The sequence below is a fragment of the Amblyomma americanum genome, chromosome 6 (genome assembly GCF_052857255.1).
Source record: "Amblyomma americanum isolate KBUSLIRL-KWMA chromosome 6, ASM5285725v1, whole genome shotgun sequence".
Lineage (NCBI taxonomy): Eukaryota > Metazoa > Arthropoda > Arachnida > Ixodida > Ixodidae > Amblyomma > Amblyomma americanum.
The window spans coordinates 9,304,049-9,330,065 of record NC_135502.1 but is presented as its reverse complement, the minus strand read 5'-3'; the positions used below and the strand labels follow the sequence as shown (position 1 = coordinate 9,330,065).

The following is a 26,017-nucleotide window of genomic DNA, read 5'->3' as shown; positions in this document are numbered from 1 at the left end:
ATAACCATAAAAATTGCTGATGGTCTAGCTCTGTTAGGCCAGGATATACGTAGCGAAACGGCGGCGTCTACTGGATCGGAAGAGCTAATATAAGAAACCCGTGCGTTCACTAGATGCGCCTTTATGCATGATGAAACCTTGAGCCATCGTCGCGGGTTCAAGTTGCACACAGGTACGTTGCCGGTTAAAACATGGATGGAGGAGAAAGGATTGTTTTTACCATGGGGTGCTGACTGCTTGTTATGTCACAAACCAGAGTCAATAGAACACGTCTTTATTGATTGCTGGGATGCGCTGCTCTTTTGGGACGTGCTCCAGCGTACAATAAAGAAAGACTTGCCCTTGACATGGTCAAACATAATTGCGCTTTTAGACTGACGTGGGAGAACACAGGGACGACACACACACTGGTGCGCAAACTGTCAACTGAGGTTTATTGCGGTGTGCACACATATATAAGCTTAACATGTCAAAACATAAAAAAAAAACACATTTGAACCAGCAACTTTGCTATCGTATTGTCAAGCGTCAGAAAGACTTTGTCCCAGCAGATCGGTTTATGTTTGGTATCTCTTGTCCAAGAATTGCTTTTCCTGTTTGGTAAGCAAAACTGAAGGGTCACTAACACACGTCCCTTCTTTTCCTGAATCCAAGCAGTAGGCTTCCCACAGCTCCCTGGTTGTCTTATCTTTGGATTTCAGCAGAACTGCAGTCTTTTGGAAGTGGGGTTTACAGCTATCGCATCTGGCGCAATGTGCCGCCAGATTTCCAGGTGAGTTAATCTGCCGACAGTTGCGGTTATGCTCTCTGAGTCTTTCATTTAAACATCTGTCCGTCTGGCCCACATATGCTCAGCCGCAAGATAGCGGTGTCTTGTAAACCAGTCCTTCACAGCACTCGACGAACCTGTTTGTGTGCCTGACGCCACAAGACTCCTCTTCTCCAGGACCGACTTCTTCATTTACCTTCGCGCACATTCCTTTTAGTTTTCTTTGTGCGGAAAAAACTACTTGCACTTCATGCCTTTCGGCAAATTTTTTCAAATTGTGAGAAAGTGCATGAATGTACTGTAGAACCAAAGGCCAGAGATAAGACAACCAGGAAGCTGTGGGAAGCCTACTGCTTGGAATCAGGAAAAGAAGGGACGTGTGTTAGTGACCCATCAGTTTTGCTTACCAAACAGGAAAAGCAATTCTTGGACAAGAGATACCAAACATAAACCGATCTTGTGGGACAAAGTTTTTCTGACGCTTGACGATAAGATAGCAAAGTTGCTGGTTCAAATGTGTTTTTTTGTTTTGTCATGTTAAGCTTATATATGTGTGCACACCGCAATAAACCTCAGTTGATAGTTTGCGCAACAGTGTGTGTGTCGTCCCTGTGTTCTCCCACGTCAGTCTAAAAGCGCAATTATGTTTGACCATGCTAACTACCAACTAGCCCAATTTGAAACCCTCTTAATTACCCTTGACGCCGTATGGGATACGATTCCTGGACGTTGAACCGGATCTTTATAAATACAATACGATGTAATTTTCCTTGGCCTGCACAGCATTTGGCGAAGCAGGATGACTGTACGACACTGCGATGAAGATGCGCAGTCTGTCCGAGGTTACTTCAAAGAAAACATATTTAAGCTGCGTGAAGTGTACAAGGAGCTATGTTTTGAATATGAAGTTATCGAGTTGATGGGAGAGTTGTGTTCCTTGAAACAGTCGATTTTCTCACGTGAGTGAAACGCATGTCTGCTCTTGATGTTTGAGAATGTAGCGTAGAACATGTTTTCGATCTGTTGTAAACTGTCGAAACAGGTAATAAAGAAAAAAAAAGCCGTCGTCGCGGGGTGGTAGCGTCTCCGCCTCAAACGGCAAAGGCCCTGGTTCCATTCCCAGCCTTGTCACAGGAATTTTTTTTTAATCAGTGAGTGTGCGGGGGTTTCAGTGGCTCCCATAGATGCCACCACCGAATACGTTGGTTAGAGGTTGGGCGGGTAAGGGCGGCTCCGCGACGAGGCGCGTGGTGTGACGTCATGCCAGATGGCGCAGCGAGCGCGCGGCGTCCGCCCAGCAGCGGCGGTTGCTAGGTAACGGCTCTAGGCCTGTCTCTGTGCATCCTCGGAGCACCGCCACAGCGAAATCGCAAGTTCGTGGCCAATGTAGCTTTCGCTACAAAAATGTCAGTGTTATGGTAGGAGCACAGAGTACCCAAGCATTATGCTGTCTGGGTCTGTCAGCTAGGTTAAGGTTTCGTTTGTTACGCAGTCTGCGGGAGGCTGCAATTTTCGTACCTATTTCCCATGCCTACGTTCCGGCCTTTGTCAGAGTATAGCAACCATGCATACATACAGCAAAACACAAGACGGGCAAAACGACCGAACTGTGTGCTCCGCAGCTCCCAAACCGGCTGCGACCCGGAAGGCAAAAAATGACGATGAAAGCCTATGAAAGCCCGAAACACTCATAGAACGTGTTCTAGACAAGCGTTTTGCCCTCTGTACGTTTATACGGACGAATCAGTAACGCCAACCAGCCAACAGCGGCAGCTTTTAGACCCTCCGTGCAGACTGTTCACCGATACATTCTAGACCACAAAGCAATATCATTGTTGTTGAACTTGTGGTGATCAAGGTAGCCATCCGCTGCATCTGGGGTATTCCTCCTCCTTAAGAGTGCTGTGTAATCTACGAATCTAAGGCAGTGCTCTAAATACTGGACGGCTGTCTGCCTCCAAGTTCCAACAATACCTGGCACCGGAAATAGTTGAGCTGCATTCATCAACACAAGAAAAATACCGCCATCACTGTACGTTGCAGGCTGCACGGAGACGAACGTGCTGGCAAAGAAGCGAAGGTGCACGACCGCTGCTCCCGCTTTCAAGTCTTGCGCGGTGCCTTTTTTGGCATTGCTCTCACGCGCGGGTACCTCCATCTGATTGATCGTGCAAAATTTGAAAGTTGTACTTCGCGTCGTATCCTTGAGACCACGGATCCTTGAGACCGCGGCCTGTCTCTTGTAAGAGTGCGAAGGGTGCGTTTTGGGCGTCTGTGTGGCGGTGTTTTTTACACCATGCAGACCATTATCAACGGACTTAATACCGTGGACTTGGCCGCGGACACTTGGAAATCTCTGCAAACAGTTCGTTACTTTACTACCTGCGTTACCTCGCTTTTTAAGGAACACGATTCACTACTGATGGCTGTGATCATACCAATTGGTGATGCACTTGTATATATTCACACTTCTCTTCTGTCCTCACCCTCACTCATAATACCCCTTTTTATTTTCCTCTCCTACGCCGCCCGTGCTGAGTAACAGGCCAAAGCATGATCGCTCAGGCCTACCTGTCTTCCTTTCCTTCCAAATAAATCCCCTCTCTTTTTCTCTCCTTCCATTCATTCGATTGCTTTAGGCTTGAAGTGAATCAAGCAAAAAAAAATGAGCGCCTTTTTTATTGTCATACATTTCCTGATTATTTCAACCTGCGAAATATATTTCAGTTGTTCGTTTTTGTGTCTTCAGTGAAGAATCGATTTCATGCGGGGCGACATCGCGATTCTGCTTGTAAACGCTTTGTGCCAAAGCAGAGTAGGCGTCAATTTGTCCCACGTGTGTACGGCGCGGCACAGAAACAGTCGATGTCTCAGTAGACGGAGCAACCTTGGGCGCGGACGAAAAAGACAGCACAAAGCGACAGCGGACAGCACTTGCTAAATGGTCTCGCGTATTTGCGATGCTGCGTGTATCCACCTATATATCGAATTTTGTTCCACGTACAAGAAGCTCATGCATGAATGAATTCAGCAGATGAACTGTTTACTGAGGACGAATATTAACGGCCAAGTGAAATACCGCTGTTTTTAGTAGTATGGTTAAACATAGCAGTCACAGGGGGCACGTATCGCGAAGGTCACGCTTTTTCAAGCCTGACAAATGGTAAGCGTTTGGCTGACCATGCACGTGATGATGTCTATTATTAGGTCAGATTATACTTGCTGGGTTTCCTTCACGCCGATTAAATCATCACTACTTTTTCCTTGTTTGCGCGCGCTTTTATGCTTTTCTTCACTTTAGATTACACACCGTGCGCGCTTTCTCGGAACTTCAGTTCGTGCTATACGAAAAATAAGAGAACTTAGCATCTCAAAAAGTACTGCCGGCGCAGACAACAAAGCTATATTTTTTGTTGCTGTGCTCTTTGTGTGTCTGCGTGTGTGTGCTTGTGTGTGTTTCCACAGTCAAAGTTCTTTCGACGAATGGTCTCGGAAGATGGTTGTTTAAAAAGGTGTGACGGCCGATAAAAAGGAACGGCTGGTTCTCTGTGCGGGCGCATTAGATGGTTCCAGCTCGGTCACTCTAAAAAGCAGTGCTCACACGTGCCCCTCATTATAGCGCTGATAGTGTGCGGTGAGCAAGCTTCACTGTTGTAGAGGTGTTGAAGAACACGTGTTCAGACACAAATACGCCCATTCTTAAGAAGCTAGCTGGCTCCAGAACGGGTACATAAGCCACACCGTCGATCGGCGAGAGGGAACGTTTGCTCGAAGATGAGGATGGGCGTCTAGAAGTTACTCTGTGAATGGTGTGCAGTAGTTGAGTATTTTTCATTGAACTTTAATAGCTGGCCACTTCAAGCTTGTGTCCGATAGACAAGATCAAAATGTTCCCTCTGCGCTCGTTAGGTAAGTGGTACCAAAGACATGAATGTGCCTGAAGTTGGTGCCACTATGGTACAATGCAATAAAGGGTATAGGACTGCGGGAATAAGAGATAACAGGAGACATAGAAACCAAAACGCCCGTGGTGTTTATATTTCTATGTTTCCTGTCCTGTCTTATTCGCGCAGCCCTCCCTTTTATTGAAATAAACCTACTCGATGGAAAGAATATTGTACTACTATATTAAGCAGTAAATGTTTGAAAGCATGCATACAGAAATGGCGTGTATCCTGCCGTTCAACATGCCTTTTTTTTTCGCACCTTTCTTTTCAGCTTTGATCGTCAGCCTTTCATGCCTTTCGTTTAACTGCGAAGAATCTCCCGTTGTGTCCACTAGCTTGGGACTAGTTCTTGGCAAGCAAGTCAGCTTTCAGTCCCACTGCGCGGACGCGTATCTTGGTATACCTTTCGCCGAGCCACCAGTGGGAAAGCTGCGCTTCAGGAGGCCCGTGACAAAGGAGCCCTGGGAAGGACAGCTTCGCACACAGGAGTTCTCGAAGCCGTGCTTTCAGAGGCGAGGTAATGTGCCCGCGGTCCCCTGGCAGGCCAACGAGGCTGAGAGCAGCGAAGACTGCCTGTACCTTAACGTATGGACAACTCGGAACCGATCGTCGAACGTGCCGTTGCCGGTGATGCTGTGGATACACGGAGGCTCGTACAAGATAGGGTCCGCCGATTTGCACATGTACGACGGCACCGTGCTAGCCAGCTATGGACAGGTCGTCGTCGTCTCCACGAACTACAGGCTTGGCGCCTTCGGTTTCATGAACGCAAACATCACCGACGTGCCGGGGAACATGGGCCTGTGGGATCAGTACTTCGCTCTGCGTTGGGTGCACGACAATGCAGCCGCCTTCGGCGGGGATCCTTCGCGCGTTACAGTGTTCGGCGAGAGCGTGGGCGGGGCGTCCGCGGGCATGTTGGCCTTCTCGCCACTCTGCAAAGGACTCATCCGGAGGATCATCATGCAGAGCGGGACTCCCCGCTGGCCCCTGCCTTTGGAGAACGACGGCGGAGAAGCGGCCGGCCTGAGACTGGCGTTAGACCTCTCTCGAAGGGTGGGATGCTCGTCTAGAGAACATAACTCTTTCATCCCGGAGTCCGTCGCCTGTCTGCTGGACGTACCACCGGAGGAAATTGCTGAAGCGGAGCTGCAACTCTTCGCTGATCACATGTTCACCTTCCTGACCAGTTTCGGTGACGACTTGGTTCCTGTGCGTCCCCATGAGACCATCCGGGAGGCAAGAGGGCTGCCAGTCGACGTGATGCTGGGAACGAACGTGAGAGAAGGAGCTATTTTGTTTTTCTTCGGAAGCGGTCCGAATGGGGTTGCCAGCGACTGGACGAGCACTGCTGCGGGCATCGACGTCAGCTTTGGGCGCAAGTATCTCGCTCAGGTCTTTGCTGCCTTCCATAAAGAAGCCATTGACCAAATCACAGAGCACTACCTGGGAAGCATGACGGAGAGGTCTGCGCCAGAAGAGGTTTTCGCTGCGCTGGTGTCAGCAGGAGGAAACTTTTTGTTCAATTGCCCGGCACTATTTTTTGCCGACTCCTTTTCGGGCAAACACGGAGCTCTGCTGGCATACAAGTTTGACCACCGTGCCTTGTCCGCCCCTTGGCCGCAGGAATTCGAGTCAACCCACTCCGACGAGATTCAGTTCGTGTTTGGTGTCCCGCTGCGCCAACCGGAGAGATACTCGAGGGAAGACGTGCTCATCAGCGAGAAAATGATGTTGGCTTGGGCTAGTTTTGCGCACACGGGGTAAGTATGCAAGAGTTTTGCATGTGGCACTCGCAAGTTACTTGAACTACCGCATTAACCGCACTGTCGAATAGCAGGCACAGAAACAGAAACCAAAAAAAAAAACTTTATGCGATTTACGCACTTGTTTGGAACACGAAGTACATGTAAGATAGAAAATCGCATGTGAAACCATCCGCGGTTTAGGGTCAGTGCAAGTCCACAGAAAGTTTTCACTCTTCCCCCAGTTAAGCTGTGTAGCAAGAACACAAGGTACAACACATTCACAACGTCCCTTCTCTTGTTTTATGTCATAAAAAGAAACTCGGAAACCACAGATAGGACAAAAGGCGTTAGATTGAATATAACCACTATGAAGAAAGTAAATGAAACATGGAATGCTCGGCGAAAACTTGAGAGTAATTGTGAGGTGTTAAATAAAGCTATTGCGTGATGGTCACATTAGGAATCTGCAATAAGTGAAGAGCAAAGAATAAGTGGACAATCTCGGCGAAATGGTAACGTATGTATTTCCGCAATCTGATTTGCTGTTGCCTTTTCATGCGACTATATTAAGGGCTCCTACGGTACTTCGATATTAAAGCAATTAAACTAAAGAGGAGAACGAACAATTTATGTAGGACCCATATTAAGCGTCCAAGACGTCCATCATTTCACGCACCAAAGCTAGTTGGTCGTACAGCGTTGTTCTCATTGCTGATGGGAAGATGATCTGGCTCTCGCTGAATCGAGGTTAAGGTGTCGAACTCTCATCTTATTTATTTTTTCTTTTCGCAGGAAATCTCAGCTTCCAGGAGGGGAATCGTGGCCTCAGTACGACGAGAGGAACCGCTCCTATGTGGCCTTTCGCCATGGCTCTGTTTCCATCAGTCGTGGTCTCGAAGGTCAAAGCTGCGACTTTTGGAAAGGGTTAATTTGAATGAAAAGCAGAAAGCGTTTTCCAGACTACGGGATTCCGCAGAATGATGCAGGATGTATCGTTGCCAGTAAAGCTCTGAAAAGTAAAAACGTGCTGACTGATTTTGGCTGAGTCTATTCAGTCCTTTTGCTGTGCTTACTTAGCGGATACCTCTCACGAGTGTGTGCCGCTTGAGGAAGAGGTGCGGCGCGTAGCACAGTTTCAACACATCAGAGGTGATGTTCAGAAAGTAACTATTAATGCGAAGGCATTACTGACCCCATTGACAAAATTTCGTCGGCGACCGTCGTTGTTGAGGCCTTGAGATGGCACCAAAAAGATGACGCCATCACGCAGTTTCCGAGTGAGGTGCACGCGTTTAGCCGACAGATGGCGCATGCATACAGGGTGACGTAGTGTTCCTGTATATGCTCCCGCAGAGCATATACAAAAAAAGCGAACTCCTCTACAACACCAGCCCCGTCATGATCCCACGCCTGTGCGCTCGAGCTAGGAGCTTCTTTCCCGCACAGTTTGGAACAAAATGGCGGACCATCGCGCAACTCTGCTCCCTGCGGGAGCATATACAGGAACACTAGGGTGACGTTATGGCGCCGACTGTTCGCGCGGGCCACTCCGGCTTCGACTCGTGGGGGAGGTCGGCAGGTGAGAAGGAAAAGCGGTGCGCGCGTAGTGACGTCATCTGATGGATATCCCTGAGTCGGAACCAAGATGGAACCGCCCTCGCGCAAGGTACTCTCTTGCCGCGGCTGCAGCGCGCTTGGCCTCGAAGGATTATTGCAGGCGCGGCTCTGCCCAGAAGTAACATCACCTGCTCCTCCTGTAGCGCGCTCGGCCTTGCCTACGGTCACTGTGTGCAGTTCGAAGTTCCGAACGTGTGCCGGTTCTCGTGCACAGCAGACAACTCAGACGAACCATCTCGCAGAAAGAACCTTAATGAAAGAAACTCGGCCGCGCAAAAACTAATGTTTTCCCAAACGTGAGAAGCCTTAAGTGTTTACACCGAATTTTTTCCTTCGCCGAAATGCGATGCAGTTCAGATGACACTGCGACAGGAAGAGCCGTAGAGCTCGGAGCTTACTTTGAGCACTCACGTCGCAGTTTTCAGTACCCCCATTCCTTCTTAGTTAACGCCTTAAAGGGCACAAACTAGCTTTTGCCGAAGCAATCATTATTAATGCTTTTTCTCGCTAGTGGCCATGTTCGCGATGGGCTCGCCGTGATAAGTGCATTAGTGCTCAGCAGCTACCATCAGTTCAGGGTGCGCAGCTTTGGAGCCAACGCTTCAGAAATTGTTACTTGTTGCTATGGCCTATAAGGCGCAAATGCAATTTGACCTCAGCCGGGAGTGATGTGGGTTAGTTACCTGAGTACGCAAAGATTCGCTCATTCGTGTGTGGGATAACATGAAAAGAAGGAAGATTTTCTTTCTTTGCGTGCCCAAGACTAGCCGGCAGGATAAGCCGGTTCCTTCTTCCGAAGAATGAGACATGCAAGGTTTCATCCTAGACCAAGCGTTCATTGCTGACTGCGACCACGCCTGGTCGTCAGTAGCTTCATTGCCACTCTTCAGGCTGTTCACTGTAATGAATACGTTCGACTGAAAAAAGCTATGCGAGGCTAATGCACTGGCAGTCCTTAGTCAGCGTCATTTTCCCCGGTTCTGCTTCATCATCCGCGCTGACGAATGGCCAGTTTTAGAGATAGATGAGCGATGATTCGCCCAGGGGAGGGATAATGCAATGCCTTTGTTATAATCCCATCCCATGCTAACTTCTTTTCTTCCTTTGACACTTGCTAAGGCGAAGCGTCGCCCATCTATCTCTGGGACTGGCCATTCGTCATGCGTATAGCGGTGGCTTGCTTTCACTTCGGCTATGGTTTGCCTTAGCTGTGTTTACAAAGCGATCTGAACGAAAGAAGGTCTGACTGTGAGGTGGCGTGCTCCATGACACATTTGTGCCTACAAACTACAAAGCCACGAAACGCGCGCACGACAAGGTCGCGAAGGCACGCTGCGGCAGTTTCCCGCGTGCGCAGAGATTCTATGCGACATCACTGCGCGAGCGATTCAGTGCAGGAGATCTGGGCCGCGTGAGTGCGTCGCACTAATGACTGGGATCGCGAGCTCCTTAGTGCGTCGGGGCTGCACCACTCCTTATGTGTAAAATGACACGTTGCGTTCAGCGGTAAACGGCACCTCTGGCTGGTTCGCTGTCCGCTGGCTTAATGTGGCCACCGTGCACCAGACAAATAAACTTCGCGGAATAAGGCCATGAGCCAAGCGCGCCCAACAACCATATATTAGTCCATTGCTAGCGTCGCGTGAGCGGACATAACTGACAGTTTTTATGCGCTTCGTTTAGCCCGCGGTCGTCACTTACAACATCTTAAACCAACGATAACATGCCTCCGGCCTTTTGTACCGCAGTGCACCGAGACGCTCGTTATGGGTGAGCTTTTAAGTTCTGAGAAATGTGAGTGAGCAGTGGTAACTGGTCATATAGAAGACTGTAACTTAAGCGGCCAAGGTTTATGTCCGGAGGAGAAATGCCATCGGAGAAAAAGAGCAAATAAATGCGTTTCAGACGCAGACAAATACAGCATGGTAGCAAGACAGTGCTATTCTGCGTTTAAAAATGAAACTTTTCATAGAATTTCGAAAAGGTCTTGATTCCTTCATTATCTGTGTCTCCTCCAGTAAATATCTCAAATCAGTTTTCTGTTCGACAAAAGATTCTTGCATCTCATGTTGTTTAGTGGAAACAAAAGAAAAACGTTTGTTCGGAGTTCGCACATGCATACCATTTCGCCCTGACCGAGGCTTGGATTTAGAAAAAAAAAAAAAGGGAGATGGCTTTAGTCTAGAAATTTGATGTCGGAAAAGCATATCAGCCCCAGACGTTTCGGCGAAGACTTCAAGAAACGAATTGCGCAAATAATCTCGCCCCCCCCCCCCCTCCTCCCACCTCCTCCTTTAAGAGTTCATGTAAGGCATAGCTATAGCTTTCACCTACCATGCGAGCATGTCCACACTACGTTGGCGAACGTGCGCTGACTATAAAAAAAAAGATGGCTGCAAGTCCTCCAGATAACTCTTCAAAAAAAAAAAGAAAACAAATTTAAAGTTGAGACATCCTATTCACCGCCGACACCAGCAGATGCCCGGAATTTTCTTCACAACGCGGTTTGGCAACTATAGTGTACGCTTTAGTGGAGCCATGTTTTTTTATGCGTTTCGAAAAAGCAGAAGGCAAAAGTTTGCGGCAAAAGTTACCGATGCATCGAAGTTACCAAAAGGATGGCTTTGAGCTCGCTATACCGGCCAAGTAAGAAATAAAATGGCGGAAACGCAACGTGCATGTAGCTTTGTTGGGAAAAGCTTATGTACGGGCTTAAGTTTTGAGGCCAGCTCGACCATGCTTGTAACACACATATAGAAAGGCTTCCCCCATGGACGTTTCTAAACCTTCTTCATTGGCGCCGACTGTCACTTTTCTTGTTTTATGTCGAACGTGCGTAAGCGCATGGCTACAAGGCCTTGCTTATGCGTGAAATTCGTCAGCAACTTAAGCCACGCTGTGTCAGAAGTACAGATTACGCAGAGTGCATAGGCTTATCGACATTTAAAAATATACGAAGTCTGCTGCTCATCTCGGGATTTCGCTAGCGTCTAAGGGCTGAAGCAGATGTCCGCCAGTATATGAGGCGCACAAGAAAAAATATGAAAGGAAATGACGAGGCAGCGAGCCGCTTTTTCAAGGAATGTATCGCTTCAAACACCTCAGTTATCAAAATTGTGTCTTCGTGCATAGTTGCTGCCTTCGGAAATCTGTGTGCCGTCTCTCTTATGATATGATTCAATGTAACACAGAAGCTGGCGACTGGCCCTGCGAACCTCTCCTGGCATCCATCGCGTGTGAATCGTCAGCCCTTCGCAAGCAGCGCGAGCGCACTGCTGTTTACACCGAACTTGCACTTTTAGCACAAAAAGATGAGAACGCGTGGCTGGCCAGTCACGACGGTAGAGTTGGTCAGTAGTGCCGTTTTGATGCTGCGGCAGCTTGCACGATAGCATACACAATGTAACCTGTGCCGAGGTGCAGTAAACTGCAGGGCCCCTTCCCCCAGCAAACGTGAAAGGTCCAACAGAAACTGCTTGTTTCAGGAAATAACTTGTCATATTTGTTATTTTTCGTTCCAGAGACTTCAGGCTCCTCAAAATAGAAAACACTGGGATAATACAATGTATAAAGAAAGTATGAAAGTACGAATACGCGTGTTATGGAGGATGTAATATGCGTGTTTATGGGGCATAGGAAATGCTTGTGAGGGAAAGATTTGTACTCGACAGTTCTGAAACAGGGGCGGAAAGAAGACAGATATTGTAATAACAGGGTGATGTTCTGCGTGTGCACTCCTCTGAAATGCTTTATAAGCGAAAGGGAACAAGATGCGGGTCAGAAAGCCTGCCAAGCGCGGGAAGTAACAAAAAAAACAAAAAAACTTTGGGGCCTTCGTAACCGCATACTTAAAGAAAATGCGATAACGCTTAGGTTGCCTGCTGCGGTGTCTACAATGAGTGCCTAATGTTCTTCTTGTGATTTTCCGAAAAACTCCGGGTGGAGCAGGTTCCATCGTCCTTATATGGTATGCATGAATCATCACCTTCTAGAATGTTTGAGTAGCTTCCATTGGATTATCATATGAGATTATGCTAATCCGATCCACTAATCCACCTTAATACCTTTTCTAGGTTGGGCCTGCTTCCAAAGCTTCGGGAATCCTTAAGAAGTTCTTGGGGTGGGCCAGCTTCCAGATTTTGAGGGTACTCACGTTTTCAACCTTGGCGCCGCCCTATGATTGGTCCACTGGTGATCACACGTTGTTGACAACGTCACGACCCTTTCAATCGAGGTCATAGATCGCGTGAAGTCCTGATACCCCTGGCGCAGCGGTCAATCGACGAGCAACGCCATAGTGGGCAGGTGACAACTGAATTGAATTTGACAACGAAGCGCAATTTGCTCACAATCACAGGCAGGTTGGGAAGACGTCACGAGGACACGCAACCTCTCTCGACTAATCAGGGAATTTCGTGGGGAATCTAAAATCTCACGGTGCTCTCTGATTGGTCATTTGTAGTCATGTAACCCTGATGACATCATCAGAGAACTGACCAATCATTGATTTTTGTTACGAAGACGCCGGAAATTTGTTGTGAGACAACCTAAATGTTATCGCATTAGAAAATCAAGGAACGGGGGCAGAACATTTTCTATTTGTACATAATCATGTTCTTTCAAAAATGAAAGATTCACTGACTTATTCGGCCGGGTTTCAGCCTACCTTTAGTGGCCCTCGCAGTCCTCAGACAGTGTCCGCAGATTACCCCAGACCTGTCAAACACGGTCCGCCGCTGGCCATCAGGCAACGCAACAAAAATGTCGTACAGAAATCGAGCCTGAAATCGAACCGTAGATAGCGCAATTTAATATGTGAAATTATTGAGTGGTTTGTACATATTTTCATCATCGTCATCATCTTGACTACACCCACTGCAGGGCAAAAGCCTCTGCCATGTCTCTCCAATTAACCCTGTCCTTTGCCAGCTTCGCCCACCCTATGCCTGCAAATTTCTTAATCTCATCCGCCCACTTAATCTTCTGCCGCCCCCTGCTACGCTTTCCTTCTCTTGGAATCCACTCCGTTACCCTCAATGACCAGCGGTTATCTTGCCTTCGCAGTATATGCCCTGCCCAAGCCCATTTCTTCCAATTGATTTCGACTAGGATGTCATTAACACGCGTTTGTTCCCTCACCCACTCTGCCCGCTTCCGGTCTCTTAACGTTACACCTATCATTTTCCTTTGCATGGCTCGCTGCGTTGTCCTTAACTTAAGCTAAACCCTTTTCGTTAGCCTCCACGTTTCTGCCCCGTAGGTGAGTACCGGTAAGATACAACTGTTGTACACTTTCCTCTTGAGGGATACTGGCAACCTGCTATTCATGATCTGAGAGAACCTGCCATATGCGCTCCACCCCATTCTTATCCTTCTAGTTATTTCCCTCTCATGATCCGGATCAGCTGTCACTACCTGCCCTAAGTAGACGAATTCCCTCACCACTTCCAGAACTTCATTGCCAATTGTGAACCGCTGTTGCCTTGCTATACTGTTGAACATTACTTTGGTTTTCTGCATGTTAATTTCTAGACCCACCATACTGCTCTATAATTGTTGAATAAAATGTCCGTATCAGAACGAAATTGAGAAGACGTACTACGACGTGGCAAGAAATTTTTCTTTTTTTCCAAACATGAAAGTTTTTTTCCTTTGCGCATAAAATGCTCGTATGTATAATGGAAGATTTGTGAGCTACGTTCTCGCAAAGTCTCAGGAGTCTTATCCCATATTTGTCTCTCTCCCAAGGGCGGATTTAAAGAGAAGGGACGGGAGTACGACCGCCTTCACCGAAAGAGAAATTTATTAAAAAGAAAGCGCATTGGGTCACCAATTTTTCAGGGAAAAAGGTTCAATAAATGGATCACGGAATTAGGATCACCCGACCGACCTACTTCTTTAAGAGGTGCTCATAAATCCATCCTGCTCTCAACGGTGAAAAAAAAGAAGAAAACTACAAACTGGTCAAGCAGGTAAGCCAACCTGCGACCTCTAGGCTTCTAGCGCGACTAGCTACTGAGTCATCAGCGCCGGCATGCGCTTGAAAGGGCAGACTGACTGAGCAAAACTCTCAGTGCGGGCCCAAGACCGAGCATGGGCTTTGAAAGAATACGACGATGATAGCGATGCACAAGCAAAAATGGACGCCCGAATGTTGCCATGCATTTTACTTCGCATTTTTTTAGCTATGGCCGTCTTGCTGACATTCAATGCTGCATACGGCTAGTGACAAGGTCAATGCCATGATTTTAATGTTCTGCCAAATTTTGCAGCCACTAGATGAAAGGCAATAAATTATTTTCACTTACACGCGGGGAATGACTGTGTACTGATGACGTAATGCGAAGCTGAATCGTTGTATACGACAGCTTTTGCCGGAAGCCGCTTCAACTGATGCACCTTAACTATCAGCAGTGCGCATATGAAAATGAGCCGAACTGTTTCGGCGCCGAAAGTGCGATTATGTCTGAAAATATGGGACGCTGATCAGAAATCCATCCTAGCAGTGTTGCGCCAGAGATCGTAGTTATGGAATGTCCGCCAGAAGGAACAACCCTCATTTCTCGGTCCCGTCTCGGTGTTGAAGCCCCTGGTGGTCATGTCGAGGTACAATGGACGTTTCGCAGAGTACTTCGGCCATGGCTCTCCCGAAGGGGTTTTCGGCTTCCTGCAGACAGAAAGAATATTCGATGATTGTTACACGAAGCGAACTAAGCACTATGATGTGTGGATACGACAAAAGCATTCAGTGATTTTATTAGCTGGGACATGTCATTTATATTTTTGCGTGGAGGACACGTGGAATACTTGAACTCTTTTGTGAAAGAACTAGTCCCCAGTTAAATCAATGGCCTAACCTTATTAAGTACAACTAGCGACACCAAGTAGCGCAATTCGTGCTACCTTCTTGAGTCTTGCATAATGGTTCTCATAAATATCGCTAAAACTAAACATGTACAGCTGCCGTCGTGTCGCTGCACGCACACGGCTGCTTCTATAGTTGGATTCCAATAAAGCTTGCAGTGAAGTTCCGACCACACACATGAATGTGACACAATGCTCCTTCGCGATGAGAAAATAGTCCGTTGTTAAAACTTTTAAACTAAAAGGTAATGACAAAATGAAACTGTCTGCTCAAGCATTTTGACCGCTCTGATTTTGTTAACAGAGTGTAACATTAAAGGGACTTTCAGGACAAGTAGAAGTTTGGCCTTTATCGATAAGGTACTACGATTTAGTTACATAAAAAACACTAATCGAAAACGGAGCTGTTATAAGCTAGAAAAGAGCGGAAAACGGAAAACAGGCGCTGTCATCACCGGCCGATATCGCAAGTAAAATGCACCACCGGCTACGCTAGAGCGCCATTCACCGGTGGCAACCGAACCGCTTCGGTAAGGGCTTCATGAGTTTGAATAGACCGGCGTTAAAGCTTTAAGACGCAAATTTTTCGCCGATAAATGCGCCTTTGCTGCCAGACAAACCTCAACATATATCCAGAGAATCAACTTTTACCATGGAGTTGTACTCAGTGCCCCTTTAAAATGTTGGTTCCTTTTACTGCCGTGACTGGTTAGCGGAGTAATACTGCATCGGGCGGGTCATGGGCCGCTGTTGCCAGCTGCTGTTTTGTTTTAAAGATGTGTCCTTCTATATATAGTGGCCACTGGAGGTATTGGTATATAGATCCAGTTTTTATATTATAATTCACTCCATTTCAACAGTTTATCGGTGACGTCCTGTATGCACCGGTGGAAAGACGCAAGCCTAAATTGTGTACTGGGTCTAGTCGTTTAAGGTACGATTGCCTCGCAGATCCATAAACTATGCATCCGTAATCTAATGCAGAACGTACTACAGAGCGATGAATCCGTAAAAGACAAGTCCTATCGGAACCCCAATGTTTTCGTGAAAGTACTTTTAGTACATTAAGAGATTTAGAAGCTTTCTTTTTGAGTATGTTTATGTGTGGTAGGAATGTGAGGTTTTTGTAATAAGTCATTCCTAGAAATTTGTGCTCATCTTTAATTGGCAGTGCGACTTCATTTAAATACAGGGAGGGATCAGTGTGCAGCCCTCTTCTAAGCGAAAAAAGAACAGCTACTGACTTTTGCGTAGAAAACTTGAAACCTTTTTTGTCTGCCCATGTTGTTAGTGTATTTACTGTCATCTGTATCTGCCTCTCACACGATGCAACGCTAGATGATGTGCAAGCAATCTGGAGATCGTCGACGTAGACAGAATACATGATAGACTTTGAAATTATTTTTAGTAGGGAATTCATTTCTATATAAAAAGCGTGGTGCTTAAAATGCACCTCTGAGGCACGCCGTTTTCTTGAATGAAATTCTTAGAAAGAGTGGCACCCCGGCGTACTTGAAATGAACGGTTGGTCAAAAAGTCACTCAAGCATTTTAGCATTCTACCACGGATTCCGAAGTCTCCAAGGCCCCGCAGTATGCCAAACCTCCATGTGGTGTCATAGGCTTTCTCTAAATCGAAAAGAGACCGCAAGGCAGTGTTGCTTGTGTATAAATGCTTCTCGGACTGTGTTTTCTAGGCGGACGAGATGGTCGGTTGTAGAGCACGCCTTTTTAAACCCACGCTGATGGATGTCAAGAAGATCACGGGATTGTAATATAAACATTAATCTAATGTTAAGGACGCTTTCGAAGGATTTGGGAAGTACGCTTGTTAGGGCTATAGGCCTGTAATTGCCAGGGGAGGTAGGTACTTTTCCCGGCTTCAACAACGGTACAATAATGGCTTTTTTCCATGCCTCTGGAATCTCTCCTGATAATCATATTTTGTTAAAAAATTTCAGAAGCGAGTCTACAGCGTGTTCGGACAGGTGGGCAAGCATTTCGTAATGGACTTCATCTGGTCCTGGTGCAGTCTGTTTACCCGAAGAAAGTACACTGTTAATTTCTTGTAGTGTAAATGGGCTATTATATGCTTCGTGAGTACTGCCCTTTATCGGCAGTCTTTCTTTTTCGGCTGTGTTTTTATATTGTAAAATAATTTTGTATAGTTAGAGGAACTAGATACACGCGGGTCCAGTTTGAACTTCGTTTCTTTATAGTCGGAAAATGTGCCCGAAATATGATGACTCAGTGTGCTGCTACTTCGCTTAAAATTTTTGTGGAAGCGAGCGCTGCTGTTCAAACCGCACCGAGAAGACAGCGATAAGTAAAGCCGGTGACATACCTCGGCCAAAAGTGTGAAGAGAAAAGCCTTGCAGGCGGCGACGTAGGAGGCGAGGGGTATCGGGGTTAGCCATCCAATCCGACCAACGAACAAAAATTGGGGAGCTTCCTCCGTTGAGTCCGTCGCGCCTGCCCAGTCTACGACAGGTACGCGGAGGGACGACGCCGTCGGCATGCGCGGCTGTGGGCTCCCTTGGATGGGCAGCATGCAAGGTGCCACTACTCGTATGCGAGGCCCAGTTCGCGTTGGTAGCGCCCGATCACAGCATTGGGCGCGTGAAAAGCGTTTCCGTGATCTTTTTATTTTAAAATTTCTAAGTGGAATAACTTTCATTGTCATGCTCCAATTTCAATAATTGTTTACACATTATGAATACATTTAACCAGAATAATTGGCTCTGAGGAAAACGGCGCAGTGCCCCTTTAAAGGGTGCGGCAGGCGATAGCGAAATAATGAAGGCTGACATGAACGTCATATAGGCTTGATAAAGGATATACGTCATTTGGCGACCATGTTCTCTATTATTTCGGATGATACTAATTAATTGTGACTGAAATATGTTTCGGTGTCCCGGGAAACCCGCTGCATCATAATTATTTCGTTTGGAGTAAATTTATGCATGAAGAAGAGCAAAAGAATGACGGAATTACGCGTGCTCCTCCTAAGTAATCCTAGCACAACAGGAAGCGGCGCTGTTTTCTTTAAAACTCAGCTGTTACCAGTCACTTGATGTTCTAACCGAGAACATCTGCGACTCTAAAGCAGCTAATACCCACAATTCATCCCCCAAGAAACTATTCAACAGTGTCAAAACCCCCGCCCACATGAAGAAGTCACTTTGTGTACAGTGAAATTGTGCAAAAGAATGAACGCTCCTATAGAAGGAATCATACACTTTGGTTTCTTGTCTCACACACTGAGATAAAGCAAGCTCTATAAATGTTCAAGTATGCCCTCAAGTGATCGAAAGTGCTGACTGTAGCTTACCCGTTCTTTGCGAAGGAAAGCCAGGAGTCCATCATGGCAACACTCAACTCCTTTTCCACTGTTGTGTACCTTTCCGGGTGACGGAGCGGACGGCCAAAAACAAACGGAATCTCGTCGAAGTGCGTCGCTGAAGCCCACATTGGCCTTTCCTGCCGAGCAGTCCCATGGCTGAACCGATAGAAATACACGGTGGTGTTGTGATCGGCCAGGGCCTCAGCGAAATACCTTGTCGGGCACGTGTACAGGTAGTCGCCGATGAACTCGAAAACATATTGCCTGTTGTGTAGGGCGTCCAGGCCTCTTAGGTTGGATGCAAAGTAGTAATACACCCCCTCCGTGGCCTGTGAGCCTAAATGCTTCCTAAAGCCGTACTCGTTGAAGAACAGCTTTATGTAATTCAACAGCTTCAGAGACGTAAACTCAGTCGAGTTGACGAACGTCCGCCACTTCATGTGGCGCAGGAACTCCCATGCTCCTTCGTTCACGTTAGTGCCGATGAGGACCTCGGCCTCGTTGAACAACCCCATGCTGTACGCCATGTGTGGGTTTAACGGAAGAAACTCGTTGTCGAACGTGGGGCCGTACATGTGGTACACGTCTTCGACGCCGCGCCGCAGCACCGCGTCGGCGAGCGCTTGCTCGAACTCGTCGTCGATCTGCTTGCGCGTCCTCAGCGTGCAGTTGCGCACCTTCTTCACTGACTTTGTATTGAGCGGCACGTGGCCTTCCATCATAGAACTGGTACGGAGCTTCCAGAAGGGCCCGCCGCTCTGCAATATGGCACGCCTGAAGAGTCCTGTACTCAGCGGCGATATCATGTGCATGGCGATCGAAGCCGCGCCCGCGTCTTGTCCGAACAGAGTCACAGCACTCTTGTTGCCTCCAAAGAAGACGATGTTGTCGCGGACCCATTTTAATGCCATGTTCTGATCGTGTAGTCCCTGATTTCCGGGAGCCTCGTCCGAAGCAGCGTTCAGGAAGCCGAGCCGCCCGAGCCGGTAGTTCATGGAGACAACAACAACGTCTCCGTACGCGGCGAGCATGCCGCCATCGTAGAAATCCCAGCTCGACGACCCGAGCAGGAAGTCACCGCCGTGTATCCACACCATGACATTCCGCGGTTCGGCGTTGTCAGCTTGTGCCGGCGCCCATATGTTGAGGTACAGACAGTCCTCGCTGCAGTTGAACGACTTTCCGGGCATGGGCGGCCAGCCGAAAGGATTCTGCGGGCACTGGTTGGGCCTCCTGGTTGCATTCAGGGTCCCAGGCCAAGGCTCGACGGGCAGCGGCTTCCGCAGGCGAAGGTGACCTACTGGCGGTTCCGCGTACGGAATGCCCAGAAACACGTTGACGGTCTTGCCCAGGTATTCGACTGTCTCTCCGGCGATGGCTCCGCTCCTGGTCGTCACCACGGGAATGCTCTTGGGGGCGTCCGGTATGGAGCGACCAATAGCGACCTCGGTGGCGTCAGATGTCCACTCGGCGTGAATCACCAGACATAGCACCGCGATTTTGTACGCAACCCAGAGGAGGCTGGCCATCTGTTTGAGAGGAGAAACGAAAGCAGAGGAGACATGTTGCTCTGCACAGCAAAAGTTTTGCGGTCCGAAATAACGCATCTTTTACGCCGAATTTGAGAATTATTTGTCTTTTCTTTCTCTAGTGTGGCGGCCTTCATAAGATAAAGCAAGCGAAGTTGAATTGCATTGCTAACTCTTATTGCCGTGCTCGAGCTTATGTAGCACGATAAATGTTCTGTGGGCGGGTCAAGAAATTTATCATAAGTGGCTTGTACTAGAAGAATACTATCTGCCGCTCACTAATGTAAGGACGTTGAAATGTGGTCTACAAAGATATCATATTAGCCTTGTGGGCTTCTTTTTCTCACCCATGGCGGAAGGTTAGGCGCAATGTGAAACTGAGAAGATCGATGAGTAGCACAAGAAGGTGACGTAAACTCAATATGTTTCTCCGGAGCAGCTCAAACGACACTGACATGTCACAAAGACGTCCCGTAAACGATTTTCAGTGAAGGAGTAAGCCGGAATAGTTGGTACATTCTCTGCATGGAATGTCCCGTCTGCTGCGCTGTTTCCATGCAAAGATTTTCAGTGGCATACACTGAAGTGACTAACCGGATTGGGGAATTTCAGAACTCGTGTTATGCAGTAGCTGCAGCCAGGTTTGTATTGTGAGTCTAAGATGACCACGCTTGCCAGTTAGCAGTTGCAGTGTGAGCATGCAATCTACATCGCTGAGAACACAAGGTTACAAATTTTCTGGATGCCAGGGGGCATCAAGAAATGAGCAATATTACAAAGCAGCTCTTTGTGACTACTGCGCAGCTATGCAATAGCGGTAGCGATGCGCTCAAACTTCTAGCTGCTAAGCTTGAAGGTGGAAAGTGCCTCTTCTGTTTCTTTGGAAACTTTTGTGTTAAAAGGAAGCTACAGCTCAGGCGCACCGATATAGATAAGCGAGGATGGTGAATTGCAATTGCTTAGCGGCTGCTGAAATAAATTAGAAAAATCCTGAGGTTTTAGGAAAACTGAAGTGCAGTCCGTTACAAAATTTTGATTCATTAAAAAAGTCTTCCGGTCTGCATAGGCAGAATTTAAATTTAAACAGCTCCGAGGGTCCATAACAGTAACACATGTTTACGCCCTTCGTAGTGGCTACGGAGTTCGGCTGCTGAGCCCCAGGTTGCGGGATCGAATTCTTGCCGCAGCAGTCTTATTTCAAAGGAGGCGAAATGCCAGAACGCCCCTGTGCTGCATGACCGACGTCAGGGTACATTAATGAACCCTAAGCAATCGATATTAACCCCGATCCCTATACAAAGACGCCTCTCAAACCTCACGCATGCTACTTTTCGACGTTACACCCCACATACTATTCGAGCAAAATAACAATGTAAACAATATCTTTCTAGCAAAATTTTGACATTCATTCTCGTGACAAAGATGTTAAGTTACAGAAATGGAATCTTAATGATCATAACGTGTGTAATACTTGGCCATTTTCGAAAAAAATTCAACGCCTGAATTAAAGTTCTGCTTCCACCAGTCACTGTATTTCAATTTTTTTTTCAACGCAGCAGGTGTAACCTAGATCGTCGAAGCTGTTGCCGAACGAGAGTATTGCTGTGTTTCTCACCAACTGATGGAAGAACTGCCTTTGTGTTCGCGTTAAATCTCTCTTATTGCAGTGACTCTGAACCGTTGAAATCGTCGTATTAGAATTGCTGTACCGCTTGATCGCTTGATTATATCAAAGCCTGCAAGATGACGGCATCGTAACACACGCTTTGGCGAGATAGCGGCCGCTTTTCCTTTATTGCTCGACAGCGCTGACACACAAGTGAAAAGAAAAAAAAAAAGACAAAACAGCCGTGGGAGCGTTTTACCGCCAGGAAACCGTGACTTCAGAGGACGCCGACATTCAGGAGTACATTTTCTTTGTGTAGTTTACGAGTGAGAACGTCAATTAGCGCCAATTAGACATAGAAGCCGCTTGTGGAATGTCATAAAAATTCACTAAGGCTCGCTGTGCAAAGAAACATGAAGCCAGGGCCGATGTACCGAGTGTTCCACCCAGTTGCGTGTCCAGCAGTTATCAGTTTAAGATGAATTCAGAGCATGCCCCTCGAAAACGTGTCACTTATTTCGAGGATTCCTTGTTAAAGGAACAGAAAAACCGAAAAATAAAATTGCGAATTTGCCAGTTTTATCATATTACTCAACACGCCTTACAACTGACGTCTTCTCGGAGCAGTGCGTATGCACCACACAGCATGTGACTTCAGCTGCGTAAAAGACCGGTCGAATTGACAAGACCTATCTTAAATGCAGCGCTAGCCACTTGTGACAGTCAGTGGCGTAATGACTAAATTATCAGAGCCATGGCAAACTCGCTGACCAATACCGAGCTCCACTTACTCGAAAGACGTGCTGCGAGTGCCGTCCCTGGTCTTCCCGTGTTGCCTAACCATCTAGATCACGTGCTGCCTGAGTTAACCGCTAACTATATATAATGGCCTCACGTGCAAGTCGACGACCATTCTTGTCGGGCGCAGAGGCGCAAAAGAAAATCTCACCTCCACTCAAGAGGCGTGTCCTCGGTCACTCACGCTGCCGGCCGTGACCGCGATGGGAAGCGCAGTCAATGTCAAGGCTACGCGACCTCGGACGCGAGGCACCGCCGGGTTCGTTGTCGTCGCCTCGACACACACGGCGGGACTCTTATCGCACTCGCACCGCGGCTGGGGGACAGGTTTTCTTGCTCGCGACCCCCTCTCGATCGACGGAGGGACCTGTCAGCTGGCGCGCAGTCTTCCGCGTGCTGTGCCGGCGGACCTCTTCGGCTTCGTGGAGCCCACGCGCGCGCCGGTATTGGTGGGGCGTGGCGTCCGGAAATCGCCCGCATGCATGCATCTTAAAGTACTGAGCATGCGCGTTGGAGGTGCGAAGAAGACATTCCTGGGAGGCGTTGACCCTGGCATTGCTCGACCGGGCGAAGAAGGATGGTCCGGGCGAGAGCGCCGCCACCGGAGGGGAGAGGAGAAAGCGCGACGCGGACCCGAAGTGGCAAGGCCAAAAAACCCGGAAGGAGCGAGGCGAGAGCACGATTCGAGCGCCGATTATTTTCCACGTTGACGCTGAGAGATATCCGGCGCCTTCTTCCGGCGCGGGCCGCTCTGCTTTCTACGCCGGGCGGAAGAAGCGAAGGCGCTTCCTCGTGGGTCTGGTGGTGACGCTCGATTAGAGCCCACGTGCGCGCCCTTCCAAGCGTGTCGCTCGGCGATTTACTCAATTCCCTTGCCGTGCGACCTGCGCTCGTAAGGAAAGGGCGAGCGCTTTGTCAACAACTAGCGATAGAGTCGCCTTGCCGCTTCGGCAACGTTGAAATTACTGATTGCTTATGGCGTATTACGGTCGGCGATCCGAAGCCGCTCACCGATTCCGCTAAGGAGCAAGATAACCGCAGCGGTACAGTCGAAACTCAAGATGTGAATTCCAATCGCCCATTGAGACACGCTTTCTGGTTTGGAGGAGAAAGAGCACCGGATAGCCGATAGGCATACTCGATTAATGAAAGGAGAGCTCTGACGTGGAAACATATGCGAACGTCATTTTTTTTTTACAGGTCTTTTCATGTATGCTGCTGGAACAAAAAAAGCTCTTTAACCAACTGTTATCAATGCACGAGCTGATAGAGTCACCCATGACACATACCGATGCAAGCTATACCAGGCAGATGAAATCCGAAAAAAAAAAACTCACCTGATAATGCAAATGCAATTATTGCAGGTTCAAGAAGAGTTGATCAAAACTTTGAAATTTCTGTCTGTTGATTTCTGTGCGCACCTTGTCGAACTAAATTGGACACTGTTCAAATCTGAAAAAGGCCTGAAATAATCGGTATCTATATTGCGACCATAAAGAATCAACGACCGAAGCGCTCCACGTTGGTTTAATCCTGCGCTCAAAGGTCTTAAAAACGAAAAAAAGGAACGGAAATTCCATTCTGCTAGAATTACCAAAAGGTGGCTGGCGCGGCAGAATTACCGCAATGGGGCCAAATTATTCGACTCCAAGGTAGGAGAATCTAAACACTGCTTTACAAAACATCTCTCCCCAACTTGCTTCTCACTAGACTGAAGCAGTTCTGGACAGCAGTTAGTTAAAAAAAAATGTCAGCTCAAACATTTTTCATTCGCCTTCTTTTAATCATACAGCCAAATTACACTGATGTATCATCTTATTAGGAGTGTTTGTGTTGTGTTCAGACTTGCCATTTGCATTTCAGCCCATAGCTGTATGCATTAAGCTATGCCGGTGTAGATTTAACATGTGCACTCCACATCGTCGTCTTTGCGTCAAAACCTTGCTAAAAAGCTGTGTTGCTTGGAATCGCGATCGCAGACCTTTGTTCTTGTGGAGTCTCCAACTGAGCGCATGCTGCATGCTAGCCAAGAGCTGACCTCTATTACGCTTTCGGGCTATGCGCAGGAAAAAGCGCGCGAATGCGGATTCCTGACTTCCTTTAAAAGTTGCATTCTTTGTTCCCCTTCCCGTCCTTGAACATAAAGTGAAAGAAAGGGCTGAGGATCACGCTTACATGAGATAGGCGAGCGCTTGCGTCAGCGCCGCTACGCGTGTGCACTGCGTAGGCATTAAGGTACAAAGAGAGCCATTTATTTATTTTTGTTCGCCCCTCGAAACATTTCGTTTTTGGCAATTGTGCAACAGGGAAACTGCGCCGGCCTTGTCGCGAGCATGCGCGGAAAGTTCAGGTGTGGCATTAGCTTTCTGCTCCTCTGGCTGCGCACATTTCCCACGGCGGCAGAGTGGGCGCTTTTTATTACCCCAAGGCGACGCGATCGGCGTTCCAACTAACGCCTGCAGGAGCACTCTTGCGAGCGAATTGTCGGGGCGTAACGACTTGCTAAACAGCAGCGCTCCACGCAGAAAATGTCAGCAAATGCTATTGATGCAATATTGTTCTTTTTAAAGCAGACAGGCCTTTAATGCTGAAATCGATGCATTCTTATCGCCGTGGAATTCTGTGGGTGGATCTTTTTCTACCGCGAATGGTCTCAAGTAGAGGAGCCGGTACGTCGGAGCAGTCGGACACTCTACTTGAGAGAGATTTCATGTAGCGCAATATATGTTAACTCTTCTACCTTGATTTTTTTTTAAATTTTGCGTGCGTTACACGGTTGTGTGCTCCATTAAAGTTTACGAAGTGGCGGTTTCCCCTCACGTTGCAAGACATCGACAGTGCAAACGTATTTAATGCACGCGAGTGCCACGAGTGCAAAGCCTTTTACAACACGAACCTTTGGTTATGTTTAGAGGTCGGCTTGCTTTAGGAAAGTAGCATTTATTTGGTTAGAGCCTTGCAGTATCGCTTCCACTAAAACAAAAAAAAAAAATACTTCCCTTGTGTTTTCAGAACCGCAGATATATATGCCCATTATTTTTCAGAACAGCTGCGGTATGATATAAAGTGATCGCACTTTTAAATATGGATCACAGTTAAAGTGAACCAGACAAAAAAAAACTTAAAGCGCAGCGCTTATGTTCGTGCTAACTTTGCATTCTCCTTCAGCTTCTCTTTTTAGCTCACGTTTACTTTTTGGCAGTTCTGCATGCCAGCGCGCCGGAAGCCGACGCACTGGAGGACCCGTTAATGTTCATTCTTTTCACCGCCCCAATCGAAATGGCAGTAGGTTTCTTTTGCGTGTTGCGCGGAACGCAGACAATTTTTTTTCGTCGTATATTTCACAGTTTGAACTAAACTGTGAACACACGTTGCGACAATTCTTAAACTCTCATTATTTCGCCACTATTCTCCGGTGGACAAAAAAGACCTGTCCCATAGGTTGGGTACTGGTAATGCTGGCCTTTGGGCGCATCTCCATCGCCAAGCCTCAGCAAGTCTCATAGAGACAACTACTGAGAGACACTTTCCGAAAACCCGCCATATATATGCTCGCGTTTACCCTGTAGAATACACTCCAGAACACCGCCAGTGTGGTGACCGAGCCACACTCGCCCACATTCTGCTTGTATGACTTAATGACCCCCTTCCGTCGGAACTGCAGCTCTATAGTCCTGAAGAGGGGGAGGCCGCATTTCTCAGTTCCGACCCGGACGTCCAGCTCTGGGCCGTGGCACGAGCCACCAAGGTCACAGAGCGCCAAGGGCTCAAAGCCAGCTGACGGGGCTACCAGCCCA

General features: G+C 47.7%; 2 protein-coding genes across 3 annotated transcripts; one reads left to right on the top strand and one right to left on the bottom strand.

Moving 5' to 3' along the window:
* The first annotated feature begins 3,708 nt into the window (after window positions 1-3,708).
* LOC144094543 (acetylcholinesterase-1-like) lies at window positions 3,709-10,235 on the top strand. The gene has a single exon (XM_077628461.1). The coding sequence runs from the start codon at window positions 4,909-4,911 to the stop codon at window positions 6,481-6,483; it is 1,575 nt and encodes a 524-aa protein (XP_077484587.1). The 5' UTR covers window positions 3,709-4,908; the 3' UTR covers window positions 6,484-10,235.
* Window positions 10,236-11,983: 1,748 nt separating this feature from the next.
* Window positions 11,984-25,103, bottom strand: LOC144136266 (acetylcholinesterase-1-like). Of its 2 annotated transcripts, XM_077668473.1 has the most exons (3): window positions 22,372-25,103; window positions 18,276-19,816; window positions 11,984-14,748 (listed from the first exon to the last, which is right to left on the bottom strand). In XM_077668473.1, the coding sequence occupies exons 2-3, from the start codon at window positions 19,814-19,816 to the stop codon at window positions 14,568-14,570; spliced, it is 1,722 nt and encodes a 573-aa protein (XP_077524599.1). In that variant the 5' UTR covers window positions 22,372-25,103; the 3' UTR covers window positions 11,984-14,567. The 2 variants fall into 2 exon arrangements, with proteins under 2 accessions (XP_077524599.1, XP_077524598.1); XM_077668472.1 differs by having other exon boundaries at window positions 18,276-25,103.
* Window positions 25,104-26,017: the final 914 nt, after the last annotated feature.

Bases quoted from the DNA above. Each gene is read 5' to 3' on its own strand.
- LOC144094543 (XM_077628461.1), top strand. From the start codon at position 4,909: ATGTTTGAAAGCATGCATACAGAAATGGCGTGTATCCTGCCGTTCAAC.
- LOC144136266 (XM_077668472.1), bottom strand. From the start codon at position 19,894: ATGCGTTATTTCGGACCGCAAAACTTTTGCTGTGCAGAGCAACATGTC. The intron at 14,749-18,275 runs GTAAGCTACAGT...TTCTGTCTGCAG, and splicing joins CTTTCCTTCGCAAAGAACGG to GAAGCCGAAAACCCCTTCGG.